We start from the raw sequence: 27746 nt of genomic DNA on the forward strand, positions 1-27746 counted from the left end.
CATCTGCTGGTTCACTCCTCAAATGTCCGCAACAGCTGGGGCTGGGCCAGGTTGAAGCCAGGCATTCTATCCGGGTCTCCCACATGGGTGGCAGGAACCCAAGCTCTTGGGCCATCATCCGTTGTGTGCCAGGTGCATTAGCAGGGAGCTTGCTGGGATGGGAACTTGGCACTCCAATATGGGATGTAGGCTCCCAAGTGGTAGTTTAACCCACTGCACTTCAGTGCCTGCGCACGCTGGAGCACAGCTTACCAACCAGAGCAATGGGCTGATGATGTGTGCCTGGCTAACTGTGGTGCTTTTTTGTTGGTACACTTGCCTACGCCAGAGCCTCCGTGATTCTTTCAGAGGAGGGTCTTGGTGGCTTTGTCACACATATTTCCCCCATGTCACTGTAGGAATTTGGGCAAAGTTACTGTTTTGAATATTTTTTTTTTCTGTACCAGTGTAGTTACTGAGCAAAGACTAACATAAAAATGATTCTCTTCAGTTTTTCAGATTTATCAACGTATACAAACCACGTGAAAACAAGCTGAGTGGCATTTGTTAGCAAGCTTTAGTAACTAGATACTTAGAACACAGGCTGTCCTGTTGGGACTGTGCAGAGTGGGGGACAGGGAGCGGGGAGAACAGTGGGTAGACAAGGCAACAAAAAGAAGGTACAGCACTTAATTCTCTGACACTCTGGAGAACGTAAATAGGGTAAGTGGAAATTTTAGAGGGGCATTTAAAAAAATAAATATATCTAAGCTGGAGGACTTAAAAGGGTGGGTATTCTCAGGGTGGGTATCACGGCATAGAGCTTAGGCCGCCACTTGGGAATGCCTGCACCCCATATCAGAGTGCCTGGGCTGGAGTTTTGTCTTTGTTTCCCACCCAGCTTCTTGCTAACATGCACCCCAGGACGAAGCAGATGATGGCTCAAATGCTTGGGTCGCTGCCACCCATGTGGGACACTTGGATGGAGTTCCTGGTACCGTGGTCCAGCCTGGCCTAGCCCTGCTTGTTGCGGGCATTTGGGGAGTGAACCAGTAAACGGGAGATCTCTCTTCTCTGGCTCTTTCCTTTTGTCTCTCCGCCTTTCAAATACACAGTTTTTTTTTTTTTTTTTTTTTTTTTTTTTTTTTTTTTGACAGGCAGAGTGGACAGTGAGAGAGAGAGAGAGAAAGGTCTTCCTTTTGCCGTTGGTTCACCCTCCAATGGCCGCCGCGGCTGGCGCGCTGCGGCCGGCGCACCGCGCTGATCCGATGGCAGGAGCCAGGAGCCAGGTGCTTTTCCTGGTCTCCCATGGGGTGCAGGGCCCAAGCACTTGGGCCATCCTCCACTGCACTCCCTGGCCACAGCAGAGAGCTGGCCTGGAAGAGGGGCAGCCGGGACAGAATCCGGCGCCCCGACCGGGACTAGAACCCGGTGTGCCGGCGCCGCTAGGCAGAGGATTAGCCTATTGAGCTGCGGCGCCGGCCCCAAATACACAGTTTTTTAAAAGGTGGTAATCTCCAGGCAAGCAGCATGTCCCCAAAGGGATTCCTGCGTTGTTGGAGCCCTGACCTCTTTGCTAGAATTTCTTTAGCTCAGCAATGGCACAGGACAGCTCTGCAAGCCCAGCACAGTGGCTGTGGCTGTGGGGCGGCCTCCACCTCAAGGGCTCAGTCACCATTGCTTTCCTAATGGGAGCTGCGAAGGAATATTGGCAGTTAACAGATCTCATTTTTTATTTTTAAAAGATTTATTTACATATTTATTTGAAAGTGAGACGGGGGGGGGGGGATATCTTCCATCTGCTGGTTCATTCTCCAAATAGTCACAATGTTCAGGGCTGGGTTAGATGGGAGCCCGAGTTTTACCCAGGGGCCCAAGCACTTGGGCCATCTTCCACTGCTTTCCTAGGTGCATTAGTAGAGAATCAGCTGGGAAATAGAGCAGCTAGGACTTGAACCAGCACTCATATGGGATGTAAAACGCTGGCCCCAGAGATCTCAATTTTTAAGGGAAGACAACAATCTAGATTTTATGTGAGTTTTTTTTTCTTTTAATATTGAAAGGTACAGGGGGAGAAAGAGACTTCTGCTGGTTAACTCCTCAAATGCCAATAGTAGGAACCATCAGCAGGAAGCTGGAATCAGAAGAGGCAGGACTCGAACCCAGGCACTGATGTGGGATGAGGGCATCCTAAGTGGTGTTTTAACTGCTGTGCCGAACACACACTCCTGATTTTTCAAATGTTGGCAACTAATAATATTCTCCCCAGGTGGCCACAGTGGTTGGGGCTGGGCCAGGTGGAAGCCAGGAGCCAGGAGCTTCTTTTAGGTTTCCCATGTGGGTGCAGGGGCCCAAGCACTTGGGTCATCCTCTGCTGCTTTCCCAGCTCATTAGCAGGGAGCTGGATTGGAACTGGAGCAGCCAGGACACGAACCAGCATCCATATGGGATGTTCACACTATAGGTGGTGGCTTAACCTGCTACACCACAGCACTGACCCTGAATATTCTAATTTAAAAATTTTTTTATTTGTGTTTTTTAAAGATTTATTTATTTGAAAGTCAAAGTTACACAGAGAGAGGAGAGGTCTTCCATCCGATGGTTTACTCCCCAATTGGCCACATCGGCTGGAGCTATGCCAATCCGAAGCCAGGAGCCAGGAGCTTCCTCTGGGTCTCTCACGTGGGTGCAGGGGCCCAAGGACTTGGGCGATCTTCTTACTGCTTTCCCAGGCCATGGCAGAGAGCTGGATCGGAAGAGGAGCAGCCAGGACTCAAACTGGCGCCGATATGGGATGTCAGAGCTTCAGGGCGTTAACCCGCTGCGCCACTTCACCGGCCCCTTTATTTGTGTATTTGAAAGGCAGAGAGGGATAGAGACAGCGTGCACTCCCATTCTCTAGTTCATTCCCCAAATGCTCACAGTAGCAGTATCCATAATCCTCATCTCCCATGTGAACGGCAGGGCCCAAATGACTTTCACCACCTGCCGCCTACCAGGGTTTACATGAGCTGGAAGCTGGAATTAGCAGTGGTGCTGGGACTGAAACCCAGGCTCTCCAACATGGAATGCCAGCTTTTTTTTTTTTAATTTATTTATTTATTGAAAGAGCTGGAGAGAGAGAGAGAGAGAGAGAGAGAGAGAGAGAGAGAGACTTCCATCCGCTGGCTCACTCCCCAACTGGCCGCTTCTTCCAGGTCTCCCATGCGGGGGCAGGGGCCCAAGGATTTAGGCCAACTTCCACTGCCTTCCCAGGCCACAGCAGAGAGCTGGATTTGGAAGTGGAGCAACCGGGACTTGCACTGGCACCCATATGGGATGCCGGCACTGTAGGTGGCAGCTTTACCCGCTACATCACACCACTGGCCCCCCCAAGTAGTGTCTTAACTGCTGCACCAAAGACCTGCCCCCAAATCGAGACTTCTGATTCTAGTTCTGTCGCTCCCCCTCTTCGCGGAGGAATGACACAGGACCCTGCGCTGTTCTTTTGTCTGCTCGGCCCTTCCCGGGTTTGCTGCTGGTTCTTCCCAGGTTGGCTACCGACCCTTCCACCTCCGTGGAAGGGCAGTTCCCCCTGCCACTTTCCCCACTTCTGCGGGGGAGCGGCACACCGCCGGCCGGCTCTCTCGGGGGCTGCTCAGGTGTTCCTCATAGATGTTCCCCTTAGATGTTCCTGGTGCATGTTGTCTCTCTCCTCCTTTATAGTCCTCTTCCGCCAATCCCAACTCTGCTACCCACATGCCAAGTACACTGCTCTCCTCCAATCAGGAGCAGGATCAGCTCCTGCAGGTCATCACTCAAGTTGGTGAGAGGCAGCTGCGTAGAAGTTGTTACTCCCTTCTCAGCGCCATATTGTGGGAGAGCAGATGCATAGAATAAGTCTTAATTCCAGTAACAGTCTAGTCCGAGTTGCTCCCCACAATTCCCCCTTTCTTTTTATTTTTTGGCGTTGATACGCGCCTGTCTTCGGTGCCCCGCAGCACACACTCTGCTCTGCTTGCTAGAGTTGCCCACAGGTGCTTACAAGCCCTACCAATCAGGCAAACCGAATCCGGGTCCTCTCTTCGCCATGTTGTGAGGAGGTTTTTAGGCGCTGATGCGTGCCTGTGTTCGGTGCCCTGCAGTGCATGCTCTGCTCTGCCTGCAGGTGCTTACAAGCCCTACCAATCAGGCAAACCGAATCCAAGCCCTCTCATTGCCGTCTTGTGGGGAGACTTATTGGTGTTGATAACGTGCCTGTCTTCGGTGACCTGCAGCCGCCCACAGGTGCTTATCATCTTACTAATCAGGCAGACCGAATCCAAGCTCTCTCATTGCCATGTTGTGGGGAGGCCTTATTTTTCTCTATTTCTCTACCTCTGGGCATTCCTATTTCTCCTATTTTACTTCTATCTGCCAGCATTCCTATTTCTCTCATTTTACTTCTAAACTTCTGTTTCTCTTATCCCCGCTGCTTCTCGGCGCCTCGCCCTGCGGCGGCTTCCCGGCTCTGAGCCACTTCCCGGCTTCGCGCGCTCTCCGCAGTCTCTGCACCCTTCGCGCCCGCACCACGGCCTTCGCGCTAGCCCTGCGTTCCCTATCTACTTGCGCCCCGTGTGCTCTCCCCGCTTGTGCCCCGCGCGCTCTCTGCACGCGGCGGCTTTCGCGAATCACACAGCCTAGCTCACGTTTCCGCCACCGGTATTCAATCTAAGTTCCCCGGGCTAACCTGACGAATTCAACCTGGCTCACGTCTCCACTTCAGTTTGGCTTCCTGTCTTTTGCTCCCTGGGCTAATCTGACGGATTCCAACCTAGCTTACGTGTCTCTGCCTCTGGTTTTAGCTTTTCGCCTTTTGCTCCCCGGGCTGACTTGACGAATCCCAAGCTAGCTAACGTCTCCGCCTCAGCCTGCCCCCGCGGCTTCATCCTTCCTAACATTTTTCTCTACCCGGTATGTTTCCTAACTTTTCTTCCAACAATATTCCCCTCTCATTTCTCCTGGCTTCTCCCCACAGTCCGTATCCGAGTCTAAATTTCTTCTAGCTTTCACTTTCGCTTTCGACCTTAGAGATTTCTCCCAGCTTCCCCCCGTAGTCCGTATCTGAGTCTATGCCTAGGCTTTCAATAGCTTCTTCCGGCACCTTTTCTGTCTGGCTTTTCCCTAGGCTCTTTGCTAGTCTCTCTCTCCGGTATTTTCCCACTTCTTCCCGTTTCTTCCCTCCTAGGTTTCCTATCTGAGTCACGGCACCATTATGTCGCTCCCCCTCTTCGCGGAGGAACGACATAGGACCCTGCGCTGTTCTTTTGTCTGCTCGGCCCTTCCCGGGTTTGCTGCTGGTTCTTCCCGGGTTGGCTACCGATCCTTCCACCTCCGTGGGAAGGCGGTTCCCCCTGCCACTTTCCCCACTTCCGCGGGGGAGCGGCACACTGCCGGCCGGCTCTCTCGGGGGCTGCTCAGATGTTCCTCATAGATGTTCCCCTTAGATGTTCCTGGTGCATGTTGTCTCTCTCCTCCTTTATAGTCCTCTTCTGCCAATCCCAACTCTGCTACCCACATGCCGAGTACGCTGCTCTCCTCCAATCAGGAGCAGGATCACTCAAGTTGGTGAGAGGCAGCTGCGTAGAAGTTGTTACTCCCTTCTCAGCGCCATATTGTGGGAGAGCAGATGCATAGAATAAGTCTTAATTCCAGTAACAGTCTAGTCCGAGTTGCTCCCCACAAGTTCAATAAATTTTTTTTTTTTTTGACAGGCGGAGTGGACAATGAGAGAGAGAGACAGAGACAAAGGTCTTCCTTTTGCCATTGGTTCACCCTCCAATGGCTGCCGTGGCCGGCGCACCGCGCTGATCCAAAGGCAGGAGCCATGTGCTTATCCTGGTCTCCCATGGGGTGCAGGGCCCAAGCACTTGGGCCATCCTCCACTGCACTCCCTGGCCACAGCAGAGAGCTGGCCTGGAAGAGGGGCAACCGGGACAGAATCCGGCGCCCCGACCGGGACTAGAACCCGGTGTGCCGGCGCTGCAAGGCGGAGGATTAGCCTAGTGAGCCGTGGCGCCGGCTTCAATAATTTCAATGATAAAACAAAGTGACATACTGAAATTACAGTTATGAGACTTGAGAGCTGGTTTCCAAAATTTTAGTGCAGTGTTTTCTTATCTGGGCTGTGCATCTACTTCTGTAAGGATCCCCCCACTTCACTCTGTTTTTTTTTTTTCCTGCCCATTTAAAAATTTTTCACCTTGGGGAAAAGTTTTTAAGCCTGTTTTTTTGTGTCTACCCATTTGTACTCCACCCAATGTCCTTATTCAAGAAGTGCAAGAGGGGGGAAGAAGTAAGGAATCTTTTTAAAGCCTGAGCCTGCTGGCAGGCACGTAGCCTAGAGGCTAAGACGCCCATTCCATAGGGGAGCAGTTGGGTTTGACACCAGGCTCCAGCTACTGATTCCAGCTTCCTGCTAATGCAGACCCTGGGAGGCAGCAGTGACGGCTCGAGTAATTGGGAGACCTGGATTGAATTTCTGGTTCCCAGCTTTGGCCTTGGCCCAGTCCCCACCATCATGGGCATCTGGGGAGCAACCGTTGAAAAGGAAAACTTTCCCTCTCAAATACCAAATAAATAAATAAACAAACTAACCCAAGGGAAAAACAAGACAATCCAACAAAGCTTCCAAGCTCCATTCACAGGAGCGGCACTGCTGCATGCTTTCCATACATTATCTCATTTAAGGCCCAAACAGCTGCATTATCTTCTTTCTCATTGCAGAAAACTGAGATGTAGAGTCAAGGTCTGAATACAGGCTGTTACGGCTGTGCAGCCCGAGTTTCGCTAGCCCAATCTGCAGAGCTGCATGATGACCACACAACACAAGGTCTGGAGCAAAGCATTTCTTTTTATTGCAGATATTAGTGAAAGTTACACTTCAAACTGAAGCTAAGCAACACTGAGACCATTAATTTTCCTTTAAATCAAGGATTAAAAACAAACATGATATAGAACCCTTCCACTACACAGAATGGCAGAGAAAAGGAGACGTGGTTCCATCACAGGACATTTCAGTGACTGTTTGGCTCAGAAGGAATTATGACCACTTCTTTAGTGTAAATTATGACAAGTGACTGAATTGCTTAAAAAACCTGCTTCTTCAAGTTTCACAATCACACCCCTTAAGGTTTTTTTGGTTGTAATTTTTTGGGGGAGTAATTTAACAGAAAGTAGAAAATTTACTGTCAAATTTCAAATAGTGAAAACAAGCACTTTAGTTTAAAAATTTTATTTGCCTCTGTTCATCATAATTACATAGCTTCAAGGAGTGAAAATGACAACCAAAGTCCAAGCCTGGCCCCAAGTACACAGTGATCACGTATATATCCCAGATGTCCTCTCCCATCCACTCCTCGCCATTAAGTTCCAGTCTCCTCTTAGCAAAATGTGGCAGCCAAGTCTGGTATCACTCAGATCTATTACCCACTGCTTTAAGTGATATTACTATGCAACCAGACATTTTAAGAGTTAACATCGTGAAGCACTACAGTAAATTGTCCTTACTTAGGAAAAAACAACGGAAAATATACAAGGCCAGGCCAGTCATAAGACACAACAGGTAGGGGAGATACGGAAGGAGGCTTGCGAGTCCTATCATTTTGCTTTGCTGAAACTTGGTATCAGTAGAAATATTTGGCAAGAACAGTTTGTGTGAAAAGGAGGATGGAGAGAAAGGTTAGTCTGATTATATGTAATAATTCAGTTTCAAAACATACTGGTATCAACCCCCCAAAATAGTAGTTCACATCTGCAATACAAATAGGCACACACGGTCAAGATGGTTAAAAAGTGAACTTTCAAAGGCTCTTTGTCCACCTGCAGGACATTCTTCAGGTGGCGCTGCCCTCCACACATGTCCTGCATTTACATCTTACTCTTCAGAAAAGCTCCTTTATAAAGAATCCTACTTCTTCCTCCATTAGTTAAGGTTTTAAAAAAGGCAGCAGTTGAAGTGGAAACAGTCAGCAGTGTTTTAGGGGTGTGTGTGTACGCGTGCATTGTGTGTATCAGAAATGTCTCCAGAGTGACTGGTCAAATTATACTGGAATGGTCATGCCTCAATTTTAGTCTCTTGTACACTAAAGAAAAACTTTTTCCTGTATAAATTTGTGTATCACAGCTAGTGCTATAAAGTATTTCAATGTACACACACACACATTGCTGCCTCTCATGGCCTATAGATGCATCCACAAATACTAATCCACAAAATCATCTTCATTCACAAGATCCAGTAATACTTTTTGCAGTCTATAACTGAAGAGAGACATTAAAGCTACATATTACAGCAAAACCTGTTTAAAAGTGTTCCTGATATATCCGTGCCAGCTACTCAGCGTACAATGTGGATTTCTGTTCTTTCACAAGCATGAATCTCCCTACCTTTCATTTTCAGTACCTGAAATTCTCACTGTCCCATAAAACTAACGCCATGAGCTGGAAAAGCCCAACTGCCTGCAACAAGGGGGAGGTGAGATCAACGCTGAACGCTTCCATACCCTGTGTACCCAAAATACATCCATTTTTCTTTAAAAAAATTTCTTGTTGCTTACAACAAGGAATTGCTGCACCCCCCTGTGGTGATATCCTAGAAACAGGCCACCCGGCCCTGGGGAAGTGCATAAACCTGTTGAAATGTGAGGTCCATAAAGGCGACGGGGTCAGATACTTGGTGTCCCCTGCAGAGCTCAGAAGTGAGTTAACATGGACAAGAAACTTCCACTATACTCTTATGGGTCCATGATAACTGGAATTGTTTAAGTAAAGCAAAGTTCAATGCTGCAAAGAACACTTTTCTTCTTACAACCAACCCCATAATCCAAAGAAAGGTACCAAACCTTTGCCGAGAAACAAGGGAGCAACCACCTGGCTGTACAGCAGCTCTGGTGCCCACCGCGCAGCAGGGGTGCCCGGAGGCAGAAGGCGAAGTTGATTTCTGAGTAACTGGTAGCTTCAGCACACGACTCTAACTGAAAACACAGTGCAGCTGCCACAGCACCACTAAAAGGAGTTTGGCTTTTGAAAATCCTACACTTTTGCAAGGATTATTATGAAGAAAAATACGACCTGCGCATGGATATCTGGCAGGAAGGACAGAACAAGGCGGGTCTGTGAGTGAAGACCCCACGACGACAAGCCTACGCTTCTCTTACGCCTGTTTCATACAATGATCTGCAGGAGCCGGGTGCTGTGGCATAGCAGTTTAAGCTGCTGCCTGCGGCACCAGTGTCCCGTGTGGGCGCTGGTTTGAGTCTTGGTGGCTCTGCTTCCGATCCAGCTCCCTGCTAATGCACCTGGGAAAGCAGAGAAAGATGGACCACGTGCTTGGGCCCCTGCCACCCTTGTGGGAGGCCCAGGTGGAACTCCAGGTGCTAGGCTCCTGGGTTTGGGCTGGCCCAGCCCTGGCCACGCGCGGCCACTTGGGGAGTGAACCAGAAGACGGAAGATCTCTCTGTCTCTACCTCTTTCTCTGTAACTCTGCCTTTCAAATAAATAAAAACATAATCTTTAACGAATAAAAATAAAATGATCTACAGTAATCAGACATTCACAAACTGGGAAGGAATCCTTCACCATCACACCATTCTAGAATCTTGAACTTCTGAATAGCTTTTCCCTTGGAGAACGCAAATATTTTCATGCACAAACATCATATTATTATTATAGCAACTTAGTGAGGTAGGTGAGGGCAGGTGTCATCACTTTTGTCCACCACCGGAATCTAGGCACACAGAGCCGGGACACAACTCCAAGTCTCTGGCTCACTTCTTGAGCTCTTACTCTCAAAGGCAGTTAGGTTCTCAATAGTCTTTCTCCAGTTTGTGATCTTTTTAAAGTCCCTGCATTTGAAAGTACCTTATGCCATCTCCTTTACAGCTTAGGCTAGATGAGGAAATGGGTTGAGTTAAAAATTTTTAGGGTGGAATTTTGCATCCGTCAAGGCTGACCTAAGAAATACAGCCATAACACTGAAGGCATAACAAATACATACATTGAGAGGACTAGGGCATCTCTGTGGCAGAGGACTGAAATATTACCTTCAAGAATCATCCCATCCCTTCGCGGTAACACCTCGTACTCCGGGTCACATGAGCACACTACAGCTAGCACAAAGTTCTCAGGCTGGAGGGAGCACCTGCAACTCTAATTCTCACTTAACCGAGTTAGGGGTTCCTTTCATCTATATTAACTAAAGCTGCATTCTAATTATTCCTATTCTATCTCCATCTTGCTTTACCCTCTCCCTCTTTTAGATCTAACTGTGCGTTTGTGTGTATGAACATTTGTGTGGGGGATGAGAACACGATTCATAAATGCCATGAACATTGATTCTATCACAAGAATGGAGGCGCTCGAGGAAATCAAAGAATGATATGTCAAAGGAAACAAACTTTAGAATGTGAAAAACATGCTAAAACACTCTTCCCCTCTTCTTAAAAATATTTATTTGAAAGACAGACAGGGAGGGTTCCCATCTGCTTGTTCACCCCCCAAATGCCTACAACAGCTGAGGCTGGGTCAGGCCAAATCTAGAAACTAGGAACTCAATCTGGGTCTCCATGTGGGTGGCAGGGACCCTACTATGGGACTCATCATCCCTGCTTCTCAGGGTGTGCATTAGCAGGAAGCTGGAATCCGATGTGGGGCTGGGACCAAGCGCTCAGATATCGGATGTGGGTGTCCTAAGCAGCATCTTGACTGCTATGCCAAGTGCCCACCCCATAACAGTCTCTTAATCCAGTTGTGACTTGTGACAGGTGACCCTCCCCTCCCAGGCATTTTAAAGTACCTTAAAATTACCCAAGTTTTTTACCCATAGAAGAATTTTATATAAACTGCCTCTATATTCTTTCAGCTTTTTTCCTTTTTAAAATTTTTTGTTTTAAATTTTTAAAGCTTTTAAAAAATTATTTATTTAAAAGTAAGAGTTACAGAGAGGCAGAGGCAAAGGCAGAGAGAGAGAGGTCTTTCATCTGCTGGTTCACTCCCCAAATGGCCACAATGGCAGGAGCTGCATCGATCCAAAGCCAGGAGCCAGGAGCTTCCTCCAGGTCTCCCACATGGGTGCAGGGGCCCAAGCACTTGGGCCATCTTCTATTGCTTTCCCAGGCCATAGCAGAGAGCTGGATCAGAAGTGGAGTAGCCAGGTCTCCCCATATGGGATGCTGGCACTGCAGGTGGAGGCTCTACCTGCTATGCCACAGCACCGGCCTGTTTTTTTCTTTTAAAAGAAGGGAAAGCGGCTGTATCCTGGGTTAATTAAGAAAATTCCTGGAAAACTTTTAAAGAATCTTATAGGGGCAAACTACTAGAAAATTTCAGTTAGTGCCTGCTGTTTGTGGTTTTTGAATTAGAAAACGAATACATGCCCTTTTGCAGGGCAATCACCAATGTAAGAGGTCATTTCTGGGGCTGGCATTGTGGCATGGTGAGTAAAGCTGCCGCCTATGACATCGGCATCCCATGTAGGTGCCAGTTCATGTTTCGCCTGCTCCAATTCCAATCCAGCTCCCTACTAATGGCTTGGAAAAACAGTGGAAGATGGCTCAAGTGGTTGAGCCCCTGACACCCATGTGGGAGACCCGGATGAGAGTCTTGGCTCACAGCTTTGGCCTAGCCTGGCGTACCAGTCCTGGTTGTTGTGGCCATCTGGAGAATGAATAAGTAGATAGAAGATCTCTCTCTCTCTCTCTCTCTCTCTCTCTGTCTCTGTCTCTGTCTCTCTGTAACTCTTTCAAATAAAGAAATGTCTTAAAAAAAAAAAAGAGCTCATTCCCTATCTGAAAAAGGGAGATATCTGCAATTAATTACCACTAGACACACTAGACATAGAGTCTGTTGCTACCAAAATCAAAGCTGCATCTTATTAAAGGATCAATCTGTATATATGAACTGGATTAGACTGGGCCAAAACTCCTTCTTCATCACCATCTACCAGTGTTTTCCCCAAACTGTTCACCAAAAACTCTTTCTTTACAGGAAGGACAAGCTTGTCTGGAAAGGCCCCATTTGGTGTTTTCTACAAAAAGGAGGAAACTGGAGAGGCTGTGTTGATAACAGTGCCGTGGCTCTATATAAGGGCAAATACTGCATTTAATTTCTTTATTATCAAGTGAATAAAAGCAACTTGTAAGATCTTTTAAAATGTACTGACAATAGATGCAGCTTTGGTCTGGGACAACAAAATATTAATTTAAATTATAGAGGCTCTCTTGAGTCTCTTCTGCAGGTTCAAAAACCAACAGCTGCTGTATTACTTTGTTAAGAATTTGAGAAATATTTGAGCCAGGGCTGTGGCGCAGTGGGTTAGACCACTGCCTGCAGCGCTGGGATTCCATATGGGCACTGGTTTGTATCTCAACTGCTCCACTCCTGATCCAGCGCTCTGCTAATGCGCCTGGGAAAGCAGCAGAAGATGGCCCAAGTCCTTGGGCCCCTGTAACCATGTGAGAGACCCAGAAGAAGCTCCTGGCTTCAGTCTGGCCCACGTAAGACTGTTGTGGCTATTTGGGGAGCAAACCAGCATACGGAAGATCTCCTCCCTGCACCCCCGCCCCCATAACTCTGGCTTTCAAATAAAATAGATAAACCTTTAAAAATTTTTTTGACAAATATTAAACAATTGTACAATTGTAAGGTTTCTGTTCAAATATCCCAGCAAATAAAACTTTTCCCCTTATTACATACTCACACATCCCACTAGTCCATTTCTCTGGGAAGACCTCCTATTTTCAGAATTATAATACAGAAAAGTAGAGCCACATCGTGTCACAATTTTGCAGAAAGAATCTGTCCTTCTTTGGTTCTAAAAAGATTATTAAAGGGCTAAATTAAGGGATTTTTATTTGTTCTAACCAAAAGCCATGAAGTAAAGACGGAAAGTTTAGGCACTAAAAACCAGAACAATCTCCCTGTCTCCTCTCTGGTGCAGCCTTTTAAACTGCAGTCACGGAGTCATGGATGTGCACACAGTCCACTTTTACAAAGAATATGACCAACACAAAGTTCTACTGATCAACACTCCTATCTGTTTTCTACTCCCAAGACTGCTCATGACAGTTCTGTTTTGGGGATGACCAATTACTGCACAACTCTATCTTTCTCAAGAGGTGGACTATAAACCCAAACAAGTCATCAAGTACTGATGCCAGGTGCCTGGATTTGTGGAGTCAATTGGTTAAAATAAGCTCTGGGTGCCAGGTTCCTATGAATTTTCAGGAGGAAAAATGAAAACACAGGACTAGAGACAGCCTTAAAAATGTTGGTCCTCAAGCATTACATGTCTGTCAACCCAGGACAATGTTGAAATATAATGCATAAAACAAAGTTATAAGCACAATGAATATCCTTAAAAGAGGGACATAGACTTGCAGCAAAAACATATCTGACTGCTGGAAACAGATTTGGTTCTTAGTTAGAAATAACACATTCCTATAATCAGAGTACCAATCTTTAATGAGTACTTGACATGGGGGTAAAGGAAATACCTCAGAAGTATATTATAAAGCAAACTAATGTAACGGGCAAAATGCATAAAGAAATGATATGACTAACGTCTGTAGGAAATCACATGCTGGTTCATTTTAAACTGTAAAACTTTACATAATATAAAAATAAAGTTTTCCTATTTATAGTTACTTAAAAAAATTTCCCATTTCCCTCCCTCTCAGTGGAATAGAATACAGTACAACAAAATGTCATACATTGAGCTCCAGTAATTTAGAATTTAAAAATCAGAGGATGGGATAAAGTTTATCTCTTAATCTCTTACAGAAAAAAGATTCCTTACCAAATCCATAGTGTAAACATACAATGAAAATATTTTTCCTCTTTAAGGGAATACATTTTTCTCATGTACTTTTATGAAAAAGTTAATGTGCCAATACAAGTAACCTTGATTTATTCGTCAGGAAACTGGAGTTACTATACATGCTTTAAAGTAGTCTACTATTATACTTTTCACTGCCTTCCAATGAATTCACATTCATAAATCATTATTACTTAAGCAGTAAGAAGAAATACTCTTTTAATCGTCTATTTCCCTGGCTCTCCCTAGCCACTTTATCTCTGGTTCCTTCACTGATACCCCAGGGTTGAATCAACTTTAAAGGAATGCTAGGGAAAAGATCAGGGTAGCAGATCCTCTACATAACATAATCACTGGGGGGGGGGGAACCCATTTCAAAGTGCATCATTAGTGATTTCTGGATCACTTGCTATTTGTTTCTTGGTCAATTAAATGGTATCATAATCCTACTGCTGAACAATGTGGCCTTTTAAGCAGTTTCAATGTACCTAAAGTCAACAAAAGAAGTATGATAATTTATTTGACAAGTTTTCTGAAAATTACTGTCAGGTAAAATAAATCCAATCTGCCACTGTCAGTTTGCTAGTATAGGAAAAAAAGATCTAACTTATTAGAAAAGCCTAACTTCTCTTCCACACATAGAAATCTGTCTAAAGTCTGTCTTTAATGCCCACTATATAAACAACATCAAATATTCTAAATTAGAAAATAGTATTAATGGTTTATTGGTAGAAATCCAAACTTTAGACCTTATAGAATTAGTAGTTTGGTTGGTATATTAATACTCCATCTTAAATTTCGCTAATATTGCAAAGAAGGAGGAAAAGCTCGAAATATCTATAAAATAAAATCTTAAAACCAACATCTAAGCAAAAATATAAAAGTTGCACACAAATTGCCAATGAATATAAACATCACAATAGAAAAAATTAATCTTAAAAAAATAAATCCATAATTGCTGAGACATTAAAAAATGAGAGTTTAATGTGCATGTATATTTGCAAACAGAGTACACTCCAAACAATCAATGTAATTTTACTATCATTATTACATAATGCAGCATACAAGGTTACTGAGGTGTGGGTTTTTTTTAGTATATTTCTTTTCTGGAGGAATGCTCACCAAATTCACAAGAACAGGTTAGAGGATTGTTTACTGCTTCTTAGTGTGGGGGGAACTGTTTTCTGGTAGATTAGTAAATTTCTAGTAAGTATGTCTTGTCCTGTTTTTCCCCCTTCTTTTGTTATTTCTGTCAAAGCCCACTTTCCCATATTCTATTTTTAGAACCTGTGCCCTTTTAAATGCATTGTCATCATTTTTCATAGTTTCCCCATCTTAGGGAAAAAAAGAATCATTTAAAATATCCGTTAGTTTCTAAAAAAGAAAATTTCCCTTAAAGATAAATATAGCTAATACTTTGTTTTCTTTCTTAAAATCATCTCGATGATAGCGTAGCTCTCTGTGAACAGTCTTCTCCAATAATAATGACCAATTAGAAAAGGTTACCTCTACAGCCTTTAGCATCAATCTGTGCTGAACTAAAAAAAAAAAAAAAAAAAAGGTAGCATATAATAATTCCCTGCAAGTTACCTTTTCCTTTGTGAACTTGCTACTATACCCAAAATCTCAATAAAAAGGACTAATTCTGTTAAAAATTTTGTTTTCAAATTTACAAACTAAATTTAGTGAGCATTTACTTAGCTACTTTACGGCAATAAAGCTTTCCTTGGTTCAGGACAACAAGTAACATTATTGATATTTGCATGAAACTCTCACATTCTTGGAGTTCTAAAATAATTTAAATTTTTAACCTCATGCTATTTGAAAAATAAAAATCTACAGCACCATCTTCTGTAAAGGCACTTTCTAAGAACAGCCTTGCTTTAAAAAATGACCTAAAATTTAATTCAGAGTTGAACCTGAAGAACATCTGTGCTTTACTGAGGCCCCAACATAAATACAACATTAGGTTTTGGTTACTTCAGACACTGGTTTCCAGAGGGAAGGAAGCCCAGTGGTGGGACAGATGATCTGACAGGATCCCTACTCTGTCACAGTTACCTGATAATCCAATAGGGTTTCTCATTGGTAAGTTTTAACTTTCTTCATTAATCATCCTTCTATCTTTAATTCAAATATTTAACTTCCATACTCTAAGAACAAACGAGTCTTGAGATTTTATCAACAATATAAAATCTGAGTGCTACCTTGATGGGTCATATAAAATAAATTTGAGTTAGCAGTAGATAATATTAGCACAAGCCATTAAAAATTTATGTTACTGACATGGAAAATTATAAACTTAAATGTACCATTTTTAAAAGTACAAAAAATCAAAATATCTTTGCCTTTTATGATACATACACACCCCTACTCCCACAAATGCATATTATGAAAAGACTATGAATGGATTTCAAACTTTTTTACACCAAAGTAAATAAATTTATCTTTTAATTCTACTTCCCACAAACTTTTTGAAGTACCTTTGTGTGTGTGTGTGTGTGTGTGTGTGTGTGTTTCCTCTCCCTCTCCTGGAACTCAGTTTGGCTTTCACTAATAATCACAGTATCATTTTTAACATTGCCATTGATGAAGAATGTTCTTAGTATAAACAGGATTTTTGTTTTAAAGATTTTTTTGGAGAAAATTCTCTTTCCAATTTCTGTACTTTTTTTTTTTTTTTTTTTTTTTTGGTGAGAGAGAGACAGAAAGTTCTTCCTTTTTCTGTTGGTTCACCCCCCAAATGGCTGCTACAGCTGGCGCGCCGCGCTGATCCGAAGCCAGGAGCCAGGTGCTTCTTCCTGGTCTCCTATGCGGGGGCAGGGCCCAAGCACCTGGGCCATCCTCCACTGCCTTCCCAGGCCACAGCAGAGAGCTGGACTGGAAGAGGAACAACTGGGACAGAATCCGGCACCCCAACCGGGACTAGAACCTGCGGTGCCAGTGCCGCAGGTGGAGGATTAGCCAAGTGAGCCACGGCGCCAGCCCTGTACTGACTTTTACATATCCATTCTTAGCTTATTTTTGACTCCTATAGAATCCCATAAGTGCTTTACATGATCCAATGGGAGGGAAACAGGACAACAAGGAGAGACCCTAAATCAGGTTCATACTACCACTCAGGAAGGCCTCACTCGAATGTGAAACCTCTCAGCCATCACTACTGATGCTTTAAAGCATGGGTGGGGCAACTTTTTTCGACCCAGAGGCTTTTGGATATTTATAACATCATTTGCGGGCCATACAAATGATCAACTTAAAACTAGCCTGCAGTTGCCTTGGCATGGCCAGACAAAATGATTATACGGCCCACAGGCTGAATGGTACTACCTCTGCTTTAACACATCCACAAGTTCTCAAAAAGAATGAAAAGGACTAATACTTCAGACAGATTAGAAAGTCAAAATAAAGGGGGCATGGTGGGAAAGCTGCCATCTGCAGTGCTGGCATCCCATATGGGTACTGGTTAAAGCCCTGGCTACCCTACTTCTGATCCAGCTCCCTGCAAATGGCCTGGGAAAGCAGTAGAAGATAGCCCAAATACTTGGGTTCCTGCACCCAAATGGGAGATCCAGAAGAAGCTCTTGGCTCCTAGCTTTGGGTTGGCTCACTCTGGCTGTTGAGGCCATTTGAGGAGTGAACCAGGGGATGGAGGATCTCTCTCTCTCTCACTCTGTATTTGTGTATCTCCCTCTTTCTGAAACTCTGCCTTTCAAATAAATAAATCTTAAAAAAAATGGAGATGCCCAACTGCTGATGTCTTTTTGCAACTTGGCCAATTCATAAACAGTAACTGAAGTAGCAAGTCACTGTTAACACCAGCCTTCCTCTTCAACAGGTGCACACTGGGGAGGAGGAGCTAAGCACACATTTAACTCCAGTTTATCGATACCCAGTGAAAACTATGCAGAGTTATCAGTCAAACTTCTTGGCCTAAAATTACTCTCAAGTTTGAAATAGGAAGACTACAAAATATTTTAGCTATGTCCAAGTGATGAGCTTCTTGAATTTCATAAAAAGCACTGCCTGTGGCAAATGCATGTTGGCCTCTGGAAAGACCCGCAGAGTTCCTTGGAAATGGTCTCTAACCATGTGGTCTGTAACCTACATGAACACCTCACATCCGTGCCCGGCGCTCTGAGATCCTCTGCCAGCCATTTCTGCTGAATGGCAGCTCAGCTTTTACTTCCCTAGACATGCCTAAGACTTCCATGACTGCCTGTCCGGTCTGTCCTGATGAACTCCGATAGAGAACCCACAAGGAACATCACGTAGTGCTGAGTCACAGAGAACTTAGCTCAAAAAACTAGGACAGGTCTTTAGAGGCTGCAAGTCCCTAGGCTACAAGGCAGAGATAATCTTCATCAAGTGCCCTCTAAAACACGTAGTGTTTATTTTTTTCTACTAAAATTCCTTCTAGAATCTCTTCTAGGAAGAAAAATAAATCAATAGGGTATAAACAGGAATATTTCAATACAACGATTTTCCCAAGAAATTTTTTAAAAGGTAACTAGTAAGCAAAAAGAAAGGGCATCTCTAGTTCTGTGAAAATGTGCCAAAAACCAGTACTGAAGAGGCTGAGGTACCCTTTGCAAACTGTAAAAGTCAAAAACTATACTTCTAAAATAATATTCTGGTTATTGAATTGTAACTAAAATGGCAGCACCCTTTGTCACCTTGATGATTTTATGTCATTAATCTAATTTAAGAAAATGAAACAAAACAAAACAACAGGCGTAACACTAGCCTTGAATCACGTTCATCTCCTTAACGGTTTAGTGCACTAACTGTCAGACTCTACTTAAATAAATATAGCAGCTACAGGATTACCAACGTGTGGTCCTCAATGCCAGTCACTGGATACTGTAAGAACATGTATCAGCACTTTTCACAGACATTGCCATTAAGAATATACGTAAACTCCCAACATTTCTTCACATGAAAATTATTTATAACAGTTGCTGGGATTGACATTTTAAAGTAACTCCTGTATGACATATCACAGAAAATAGTAGAATAAAATTTAGCATTCAATATATAATTAATGAGCAAGGGAAGAAGCAGAAAGGTCATTGTGAGTTTTATGATGTCTGAATTTAAAAAGAAACCCATAACAACCTTTTTAAAATTTTAAGGTAAGAAAAGATCAGGAATTCTACACCAAAAGTGCAATAATAATTAGAACAAATTTCAAGATGTGCCACTTAGCCTTTATCTTAAAATGCTAAGCACGGGTTTTTAATAATTAGGTTTATATACCAATTTGTTAGTAAGCAAAATAGAAATATATTATACATATTCTTTCAAGTTAATCAACCTTAAACTAGCAATGTTGGATAGTGTAAGACACTCTAAAAAAGAAATCACTCAAAAGGTAAAGCTTTATATTTTAGAAAAAATACTTTTCCTCTTAAAAAAGTCCCTCCAAGTACATTTAAATTAAGGGCTTCACTCTAGCACATATGAGACTAAGTGGCTGCAGATTAGGTTCAGCAGGGAGTAGTGAAAGGGTATCTACAGTTGCTCCCTGAAGCTTCCCACACCAGTCTATACAGCTCCCATGGATAAAGAAAGATGTTTTACTCATTCCAAGCAAGCACAGACCAAACCTGTTTCACCCAGAATATGCTACTGTCTTCTCTAGCGCATGTTCCTGACTATATTCAGTGAAGTTTCAATGTAAGAAAACAAACATGTTTTAAAGGAATTTTTTTTTTGAGAAGAAGGCAGAAGGCTGGGAGAAAAAAAAGTATATACTATATAAATATTATTATGTAAAGTGCTTTGCAACAGTGTTGTAAATTTCATTTCAGACACTTCAAAAATAATAAACATACAAAATACAGTACTTTCTTAGTTTTCTGGCTTCGGGCCAAAAGATTTCATGCCTGTTGGAGGACATGGGCTCAGATTTTAGGCTCAAAATACAGTAAATTGGCAATATTAGTGGATTACAAGTAAGAGACAAACTAAAGATCTAAATCCATTAGTTTTCATGTGCAGATGGAATTCTGAGAGGCTAACAACAATGCCCACTGGAAACAATCTGTAGTATTTACACTCTTAACCAGTGCAAAAAAAAAAAAAAAAAAAAAAAGTCAAAATGTAATTTTCATGAGTTACAAAGTGCAAAGCTCCCCTGAATCCAATGTTCTTGATAAAGTTAGTTTTGACAGATTCTTAGTACTTTTAATATCTTAAAGTGAAATCAATGGACAAGACTGCAAAATTTGCCCCCACATTTCAGTGATTAAATCATTTAAAACGATCAAAGTCCTGACTTCCTTCGCCAATATCACCTTAATTTTAAAAGGAAAGTCACACTGGTGGTAAATCAGCAAAAAACTTCTTAAAATATCATCTTTCATTTTTCTGATTCATTTTAGTAAGTAAAAATTGGCACCTAGCCAGTACAGTTCTTCAATAAACATGATCTATTTTCTTAAATATCTTTTAAATCTTAAGCTGTTTACTGTCATTTCTTAAAACAAAGTTCAACTTTAAGACTGAAGGTTAAACTCAGTCAAGAAATTTCACTTCCTTCATTTTCATTATGATTTTTAAAAGATATGCTTTAAAACTGAAAATTAGAAAACTTTCCTTCTGAAATTAAGGCTGTATTACTTTGCCCTTGTAAAATTACGGAGGTGCCTATTCCTCCCATTATCCATGGTAGAGATGTCAAAAAGACACAACTTTTAAAACTGCTTATTGCACTAAAAGGCAGCAAAAACAAGTTGTCAGTTCTTAAAATAAACATGATTATATTTCTATAAAAGATGTTAATATGGTTCTGTAATTATTAAAGCACTATTCTAATAAATACAAAAGAAAAGGAAGCTATACTTCAAAACACATACATATATGTTTATATATATACATATATATAAAAATATATATATGAAAATCACATTAAGGTATGAGACGCAGCAAGTTACCTAGCAAAAAGTGAATCAAAACAAAACAAAAATTCCAATAGCCTCTTCTCTTTCTCTACCCAATTTCAGAGGCCTCAACCCTACAGAGTTCCAACCTCTTAAAATATTTATCCTTTATAAAAGCTTTAAGGGATTTCCATGTCTATCCCAAAGAAACAGAATGCTTTAGAATAGATACCACTTATCAGAGAGAAACAGTTACAACTTCTGACAAGGTTTCATATTTATAGCAGCTTTAACAAACTCGCTAAAGAAAAAGAATATTAGATTGCTACTGCTTATGTACACATTGCACAAGTGGCAAATGTTCAGTTCAGACAGGAGACACACAATCTCACCAAAACATTATATATATGTATATATAGATAGATATAAAATAATTCTGTTTCTTAAGAAAGCACTATCAGGAGTTGAGGACTCAAAACTGTATGAGATAGGAGACAGGAAAAGGATGTGCAAAATAAAAATAGAAATCTAGTTTGCTATGCTTCACATTCAAATGAATTAGATATATGAACATTTGAATGTCACTGGTGGCATTAGGAGAAAAAATACAGGTGATGAAGGCAAGGGATGTCAGAGAAATAAAGGTGGTAGTGAGGAGAGAATAAAGGGAAAGATAGTTTCCCAATGGAATGAGCTATAAAATATATACACAGATACATATATATCTATTATCAATCTAGACCCAGATATATATGCACATGAAGTATACATGTATATATTTTAAAAATACAGACTCCTTTTACAAGAATATACGAGTGCACATTAATTTTTTTGCACACATAATTGTGAACAATCACTTTGATTATTCACATAGGTGTGTGTTTTTTAAACCATCATTTACATTTCCTACTTTTTTTTGCAAAGATAGTTGTGCTGCCAAGCAACTTGAGGTAAAGGCATTAAAAGGGTTAGACTATAAGAAGTGAAAACAAAACAATTGCAATACTTCCTACGGAGACTGCACAAAAAGCAGTGGCTGGTTTCATATTGCATAATAGTGCCGCCTTCCTTGATGAAGCAGACACTCTTCCTTGCATCAGCAGAAGGATCAGACCCTGGCCCGACACAGTGTTGGTTTCTGTACGGCTGGAGGCGTCGCTCCCTACTCAATTGACTTTACTGGAAACATACAGCATATGTCAATTCAGTTTTTCCTCTCAGAAAATATATGTGGACTCTTTAAGCAAAGTACATTGTGCGTAAGGTATCTTGGTGAATCTGTACAGCCTTGGCAAGAGCTTGAGGATCTCGCCCATTGCTCTGTCCTGAAACATGACTTCCTTCAGCACTGTAAGAGAAGTGACAATGAACACAAAAACAAATCTTCTATTCTGATGTAATAATTCTGAAAAATGCTATTGCAGCAAATTTCAAAATAGAGACTTGTCTAACAAATCATGTATGCATCACCCAGCTTCAGTAATTATTACTCAAGGTCAATTTGCTTTACATCTCTTCTCACCCCAGGATTAGTTAGAAACAAATCATAGACATCATTTTCTCTACCAATATATGTATCACTTTACTAAAATTACCGATATTCTCTTCTTTGAATTAGTTTTGTAAAGCAACTAAATTACTACGTTATTCCATTAATTATGAGTCTTGGGTAGCATACTGCAATAGAAAACTTTATCTTGGGCAATTAGTTCTGACTTTCATGGCTTTTCACATGATCACTGGCCAAGGAACTTTAAATCTAAATAGCAGTACTTTATGGCAAATAGAGAGGCACATACTCATAGGGAAGCACGTAAAGAATTTACTAGGAAAATCTTAACACTCAGATAATATTTGGATTTGGGTGAGAATCTGTACTTGATATGCTTTTTTTTCTTTGGACAGGCAGAGTGGACAGTGAGAGAGAGAGAGACAGAGAGAAAGGTCTTCCTTTGCCGTTGGTTCACCCTCCAATGGCTGCCACGGCTGGCGTGCTGCAGTCAGTGCACCACGCTGATCCGATGGCAGGAACCAGGTACTTATCCCGGTCTCCCATGGGGTGCAGGGCCCAAGCACTTGGGCCATCCTCCACTGCACTTCCCTGGCCACAGCAGAGAGCTGGCCTGGAAGAGGGGCAACCGGGACAGAATCCGGCGCCCCGGCCAGGACTAGAACCCGGTGTGCCGGCGCCGCAAGGCAGAGGATTAGCCTAGTGAGCTGCGGCACCAGCCTTGATATGCTTTTTATATTACCTGTCATGTTCTTTGTCCACGAGATGATATCTGGCTCGGAATGCCACCAGGTGAGCATAATACGCTGGTGCAGGTATAGAAACAGACCGTGTACAGCGCACATACGTGTGGCAGAGTTGGTAAGTTAGCAGCTGAAGTTCATCTGCAGTAAAGCAGTTATCATCCCATAAAACATGATAGTGGGAAGGACGGCTGGTACCCTGCAGAGAAGGCAATGAATGGCATATTCTGTTGATTTCCAAGCTTTTAAATATTCAGCATAGATTAAGTTCTAGATAAAAAAACAGCTTTGTACATTTGTAAAGCATATTGTAATTTAATAGTCAATTAAAAAAAATTACTTGATTCTGGGTATATACCAAGCAAGAGTGGAAGCAAGGGCTCTAACAGATGTTTGCACATCTATGTTCATAGCAGCATTATAACATAATAACCCAAAGGGGGAAGCAACCCAAGTGTCCATCAGTGGATGCCTGGGTAAAAAAACATGGTATACACACGCAATGGAATAGCATTCAGCTTGAAAAGGAAGAAAATTCTGACATATACTACAAAACAGATGAACCTAAATGAAATAATCTGTCACAAAATGGCAAACACTGTATGGTTCACCTACATGAGGTACCCAGAATAGTCAAATTCATTGAGACAGAGGGAAGAATGGTGGAGGGAGAGGGCGTTGGTGCTTTATGAGTGTGATGAGTCAGGGCAGATTAAAACGTTCTGGAGAAGGATGGGCCGAGGGATGCACAACAATGTGAATACACTTGATGCCACTGGAGTGCACGTTTCAAAGTGGCTAAAATGGTAAATTTAAGGTAAATTTAACACACACACACATAGGGTGTGTTATTTATTATGTTAGGTATTAGAGACTGAAAACAAAACTCACAGAGATAAGGTTGTCTTTTAGAAAACAACTTAGTTCAGCAGAGGAGACAAAGTGCTTCCAAGTATAAAGCAACTAGTGAATGGTTACAGTACTACTGGTCTTATAGGAGAATGCCAAAAAGTAATTGGGGAAGTGAGCTTGGGGGGTGCTTCATCAAGGGGGGAAAAGTCAGAGTTGGCATTTTGGGGGTGGATAGGAAGAGGAAACACTAGGCAGAGTGAACAGCCTTAACAAAAGCACAGGGAATGTAACATTTCTTTTTTCTTTTTCTTTCTTTCTTTCTTTCTTTTTTTTTTTTTTTTTTTTTTTTTTTTGATAGGCAGAGTGGACAGTGAGAGAGAGACACAGAGAGAGAGAAAGGTCTTCCTTCTGTTGGTTCACCCCCAACATGGCTGCTATGGCCGGCGTGCTGCGCTGATCCAAAGCCAGGAGCCAGGTGCTTCCTCCTGGTCTCCCATGCGGGTGCAGGGCCCAAGCACTTGGGCCATCCTCCACTACACTCCCAGGCTACAGCGAGAGCTGGACTGGAAGAGGAGTAACCAGGACAGAATCCGGCGCCCCGACCGGGACTAGAACCCGGTGTGCCAGCGCCGCAGGCAGAGCATTAGCCTAGTGAGCAGCGCCGCTGGCCTAATAATACCAGTTTTCTTTTCTTTTTTTTTTTCTTTTTTTTTTTTTTTTCGACAGGCAGAGTGGACAGTGAGAGAGAGAGACAGAGAGAAAGGTCTTCCTTTGCCATTGGTTCACCCTCCAATGGCCGCCGCGGCTGGTGCGCTGCGGCCGGCACACCGCACTGATCCGATGGCAGGAGCCAGGTGCTTCTCCTGGTCTCCCATGGGGTGCAGGGCCCAAGGACTTGGACCATCCTCCACTGCACTCCCAGGCCACAGCAGAGAGCTGGCCTGGAAGAGGGGCAACCAGGACAGAATCCGGCGCCCCGACCAGGACTAGAACCCGGTGTGCTGGCGCCACAAGGCGGAGGATTAGCCTAGTGAGCCATGGCGCTGGCCACAATACCAGTTTTCAAAAGTATTCCTATCAGTTTATACTTCCACCTAAAGTTTTTGAGAGGTCTAGTTGCTCCACATTCTTAACATTGTCTGCCTTGCTCATGTCAAGAGCACTGACATGTATCACTGACGTCATACATAAGAGTGTTAACTGTTAAATTAACAACAGGAGTCACTGTGAACTAACTCCCCATGCAGGACCTCTGTCCTCAATGAGTTGTTATTATGAGAGTTAACTGTAAAATTAGTTTTCAAATAGTTTGTGAGTGTGTGAGTTGTGTGTGTGTGTGTGTGTGTGTGCGCATGCAAACTCTTGAAATCTTTACTTAGTATAGAGTTGGTCTTCTGTGTACAAAGTTAAGTGAAAATGAATCTTAATGGAGAATGGGACTGGCAAGGGGACGGGGGGTGAGAGTGTGGATGGGAGGGCTGATATGGTGGGAAGAATAACCATATTCCTAAAGTGGTACTTATGAAGTTTGTATTTAAAAAATAAATTAAAAAATATTGCCTGCCTTTTTAAACTATAGACTTTCTGATGGGTGTACTTGGGCTATTTTTTTAAAAAAATTATTTATTTGAAAGGTACAGTTACAGAATTAAGGAGAGAAAAAGAGAAAGAGAGATTCTCCATCCACTGGTTCATTCCCCAAACATCCGCCAACAGCTAATGCTGGGTCAAGCAAAAGCCAGGAGCCAGGAACTCCATCTAGGTCTCTGACATGGGTGGCAGGTTCCCAAGAAAGAACTTGGTCCAACCTCTGCTGCCTTCCCAAACGCATCAGCAGGGAGCTAATGGAAAGTGGAATAGCTGGGACTTGAACTGATGACCATTTGGGATGCTGCTGTTGCAGGTAGCAGTTTAACCTGCTGCACCACAATGTCAACCCCTTGTGCTATTCTTTTTAAGGACAGTTTGGTGGTAAATGGAATAAAGACATGGGGCAATAACTTAATGAAGAAGAGCAGGATCAAAGAACTATATATATATATATATATATATTTTTTTTTTTTTTTTTTTTGACAGGCAGAGTGGACAGTGAGAGAGAGAGAGAGAGAGAGAGAGAGAAAGGTCTTCCTTTTCCATTGGTTCACTCCCCAGTGGCCGCTGCAGCCGGCGCACTGTGCTGATCCGAAGCCAGGAGCCAGGTGCTTCTCCTGGTCTCCCATGGGGTGCAGGGCCCAAGGACTTGGGCCAGCCTCCACTGCACTGCTGGGCCACAGCAGAGAGCTGGCCTGGAAGAGGGACAACCGGGACAGAATCCGGCGCCCCGACTGGGACTAGAACCCTCAGTGCCAGCGCCGCAGGCGGAGGATTAGCCTATTGAGCCGTGGCACCGGCCCAAATAAAAAAAAGAGAATGAAGCTTCAAGGAGAATGAAGACATAAGAAAGAAGATAACTGCTGAATTAAGGTTATCTTCAGGCAGGCAAGGGAGAATACTACAGAATGACCTTTTACTCTGAAGGAGGAGCACAGAAAGTACGGGGGTCATATGCTGAATGTGGGGGCAACAGACCAAGGTTAGAAATCTAGGAAAACTGGCATAGAGAGCTAATGAAAGGGACGTCAAAGGACCGTTAAACAGCAGTGAAGGCTGTCTTGGAAGTTTTGGTGATTGTATTAGGAAGTTATGATTTAGGGCACTGCCTACTCTCTTCTTCTACAGGAAGCAATTATTTTTTGGGGAATTTCCTTTGGTAGGTCAGACAGAGGGGTTACACACTCTATTTTTTTTTTATTTTTATTATTTTTGACAGGCAGAGTGGTCAGTGAGAGAGACAGAGAGAAAGGTCTTCCTTTGCCGTTGGTTCACCCTCCAATGGCTGCCGCGGCCGGCGCGCTGTGGCGGGCGCATCGCGCCGATCCGATGGCAGGAGCCAGGCGCTTATCCTGGTCTCCCATGCGGGTGCAGGGCCCAAGTTCTTGGGCCATCCTCCACTGCACTCCCGGGCCACAGCAGAAAGCTGGCCTGGAAGAGGGGCAACCGGGACAGAATCCGGCGCCCTGACCGGGACCAGAACCTGGTGCGCCGGCGCCGCAAGGTAGAGGACCAGCCTACTGAGCCGTGGTGCCGGCCAGTTACACACTCTAAAAGTATATCAATAGAGACTTTGCCCTCCTCTGCTGTTATGGAGTTTCAACTAAGGCTCAAAGGTGAGAAGAAAAGGTGTTAAAAAATCCTACATTCTAAAGAGCTAGACACCATAGGCGCCTGCCATCTTTCCCAAGGGCCCACTGAAAGGAACCAGTTCAAGTCAGGCCTCACCATCAATATCCTGGGGTCTGGTTTCTTCTCACCTTGCTCCCATCTTCTCAGTATAGGAAGAGTGATTGTGGGTTTTGTGGGAATACGTACTTTACCTCCGAGGGAAGTACATTCTCTCCCTTGAAGAGAAGTAAGGGGGACTCCAAGAGACTCAGTCATAAAGATAAGAACCTGTGGGGCCGGTGTTGTGGTATAGCAAGCTAAGCCTCCACCAGCGACACTGGCATCCCACATGGGTGCCAGTTCTCAACCTGGCTGCTCCACTTCCAATCCAGCTCCTTGCTAATGTGCCTGGGAAACCAGCAGAAGATGGTCCAAGTGGTAGGGCCCCAGCACCCATGTGGGAGACCTGGAAGAAACTCCAGGCTTCCTGTTTTGGCCTGGCCCAGCCCCAGCTACTGCAGCCATTTGGGGAATGAATCAGCAGATGGAGGATCTCTCACTCTTTCTCTCTCTGTAACTCTGTCTCTCCTCCTCTAACTCTGCCTTTCAAATAAATAAAAAATAAACCTTAAAAAAAAAAAAAAGACAACAGACCATTAGAAGTAGAGACTATCGGCTGGCGCCATGGCTCACTAAGCTAATCCTCTGCCTGCGGCGCCGGCACACCAGGTTCTAGTCCCGGCTGGGGC

The 27746-nt window shown here is 43.4% G+C and overlaps 1 protein-coding gene across 13 annotated transcripts in view; it reads right to left on the reverse strand.

The window, feature by feature from the left end:
* Nucleotides 1-13434: 13434 nt before the first annotated feature.
* Nucleotides 13435-27746, reverse strand: part of LOC100356842 (argonaute RISC catalytic component 3) — a 137339-nt gene continuing 123027 nt past the window's right edge. For 10 of the 13 annotated variants that reach the window (XM_051832181.2, XM_070078753.1, XM_070078751.1 and 7 more), the window contains 2 exons: nt 22944-23143; nt 16824-22039 (listed from right to left, as the gene is read on the reverse strand). In XM_051832181.2, the coding sequence (XP_051688141.1) occupies nt 21931-22039; nt 22944-23143 (309 nt within the window). In that variant the 3' untranslated portion in view covers nt 16824-21930. Of the gene's footprint in view, nt 22040-22943; nt 23144-27746 lie in introns of those variants that run through there. The other 3 variants (XR_007913877.2, XR_011390778.1, XM_008273686.4) reach the window with 2 other exon arrangements.

Source organism: Oryctolagus cuniculus, chromosome 7, assembly GCF_964237555.1.
Source record: "Oryctolagus cuniculus chromosome 7, mOryCun1.1, whole genome shotgun sequence".
Taxonomy (NCBI): Eukaryota; Metazoa; Chordata; class Mammalia; order Lagomorpha; family Leporidae; genus Oryctolagus; species Oryctolagus cuniculus.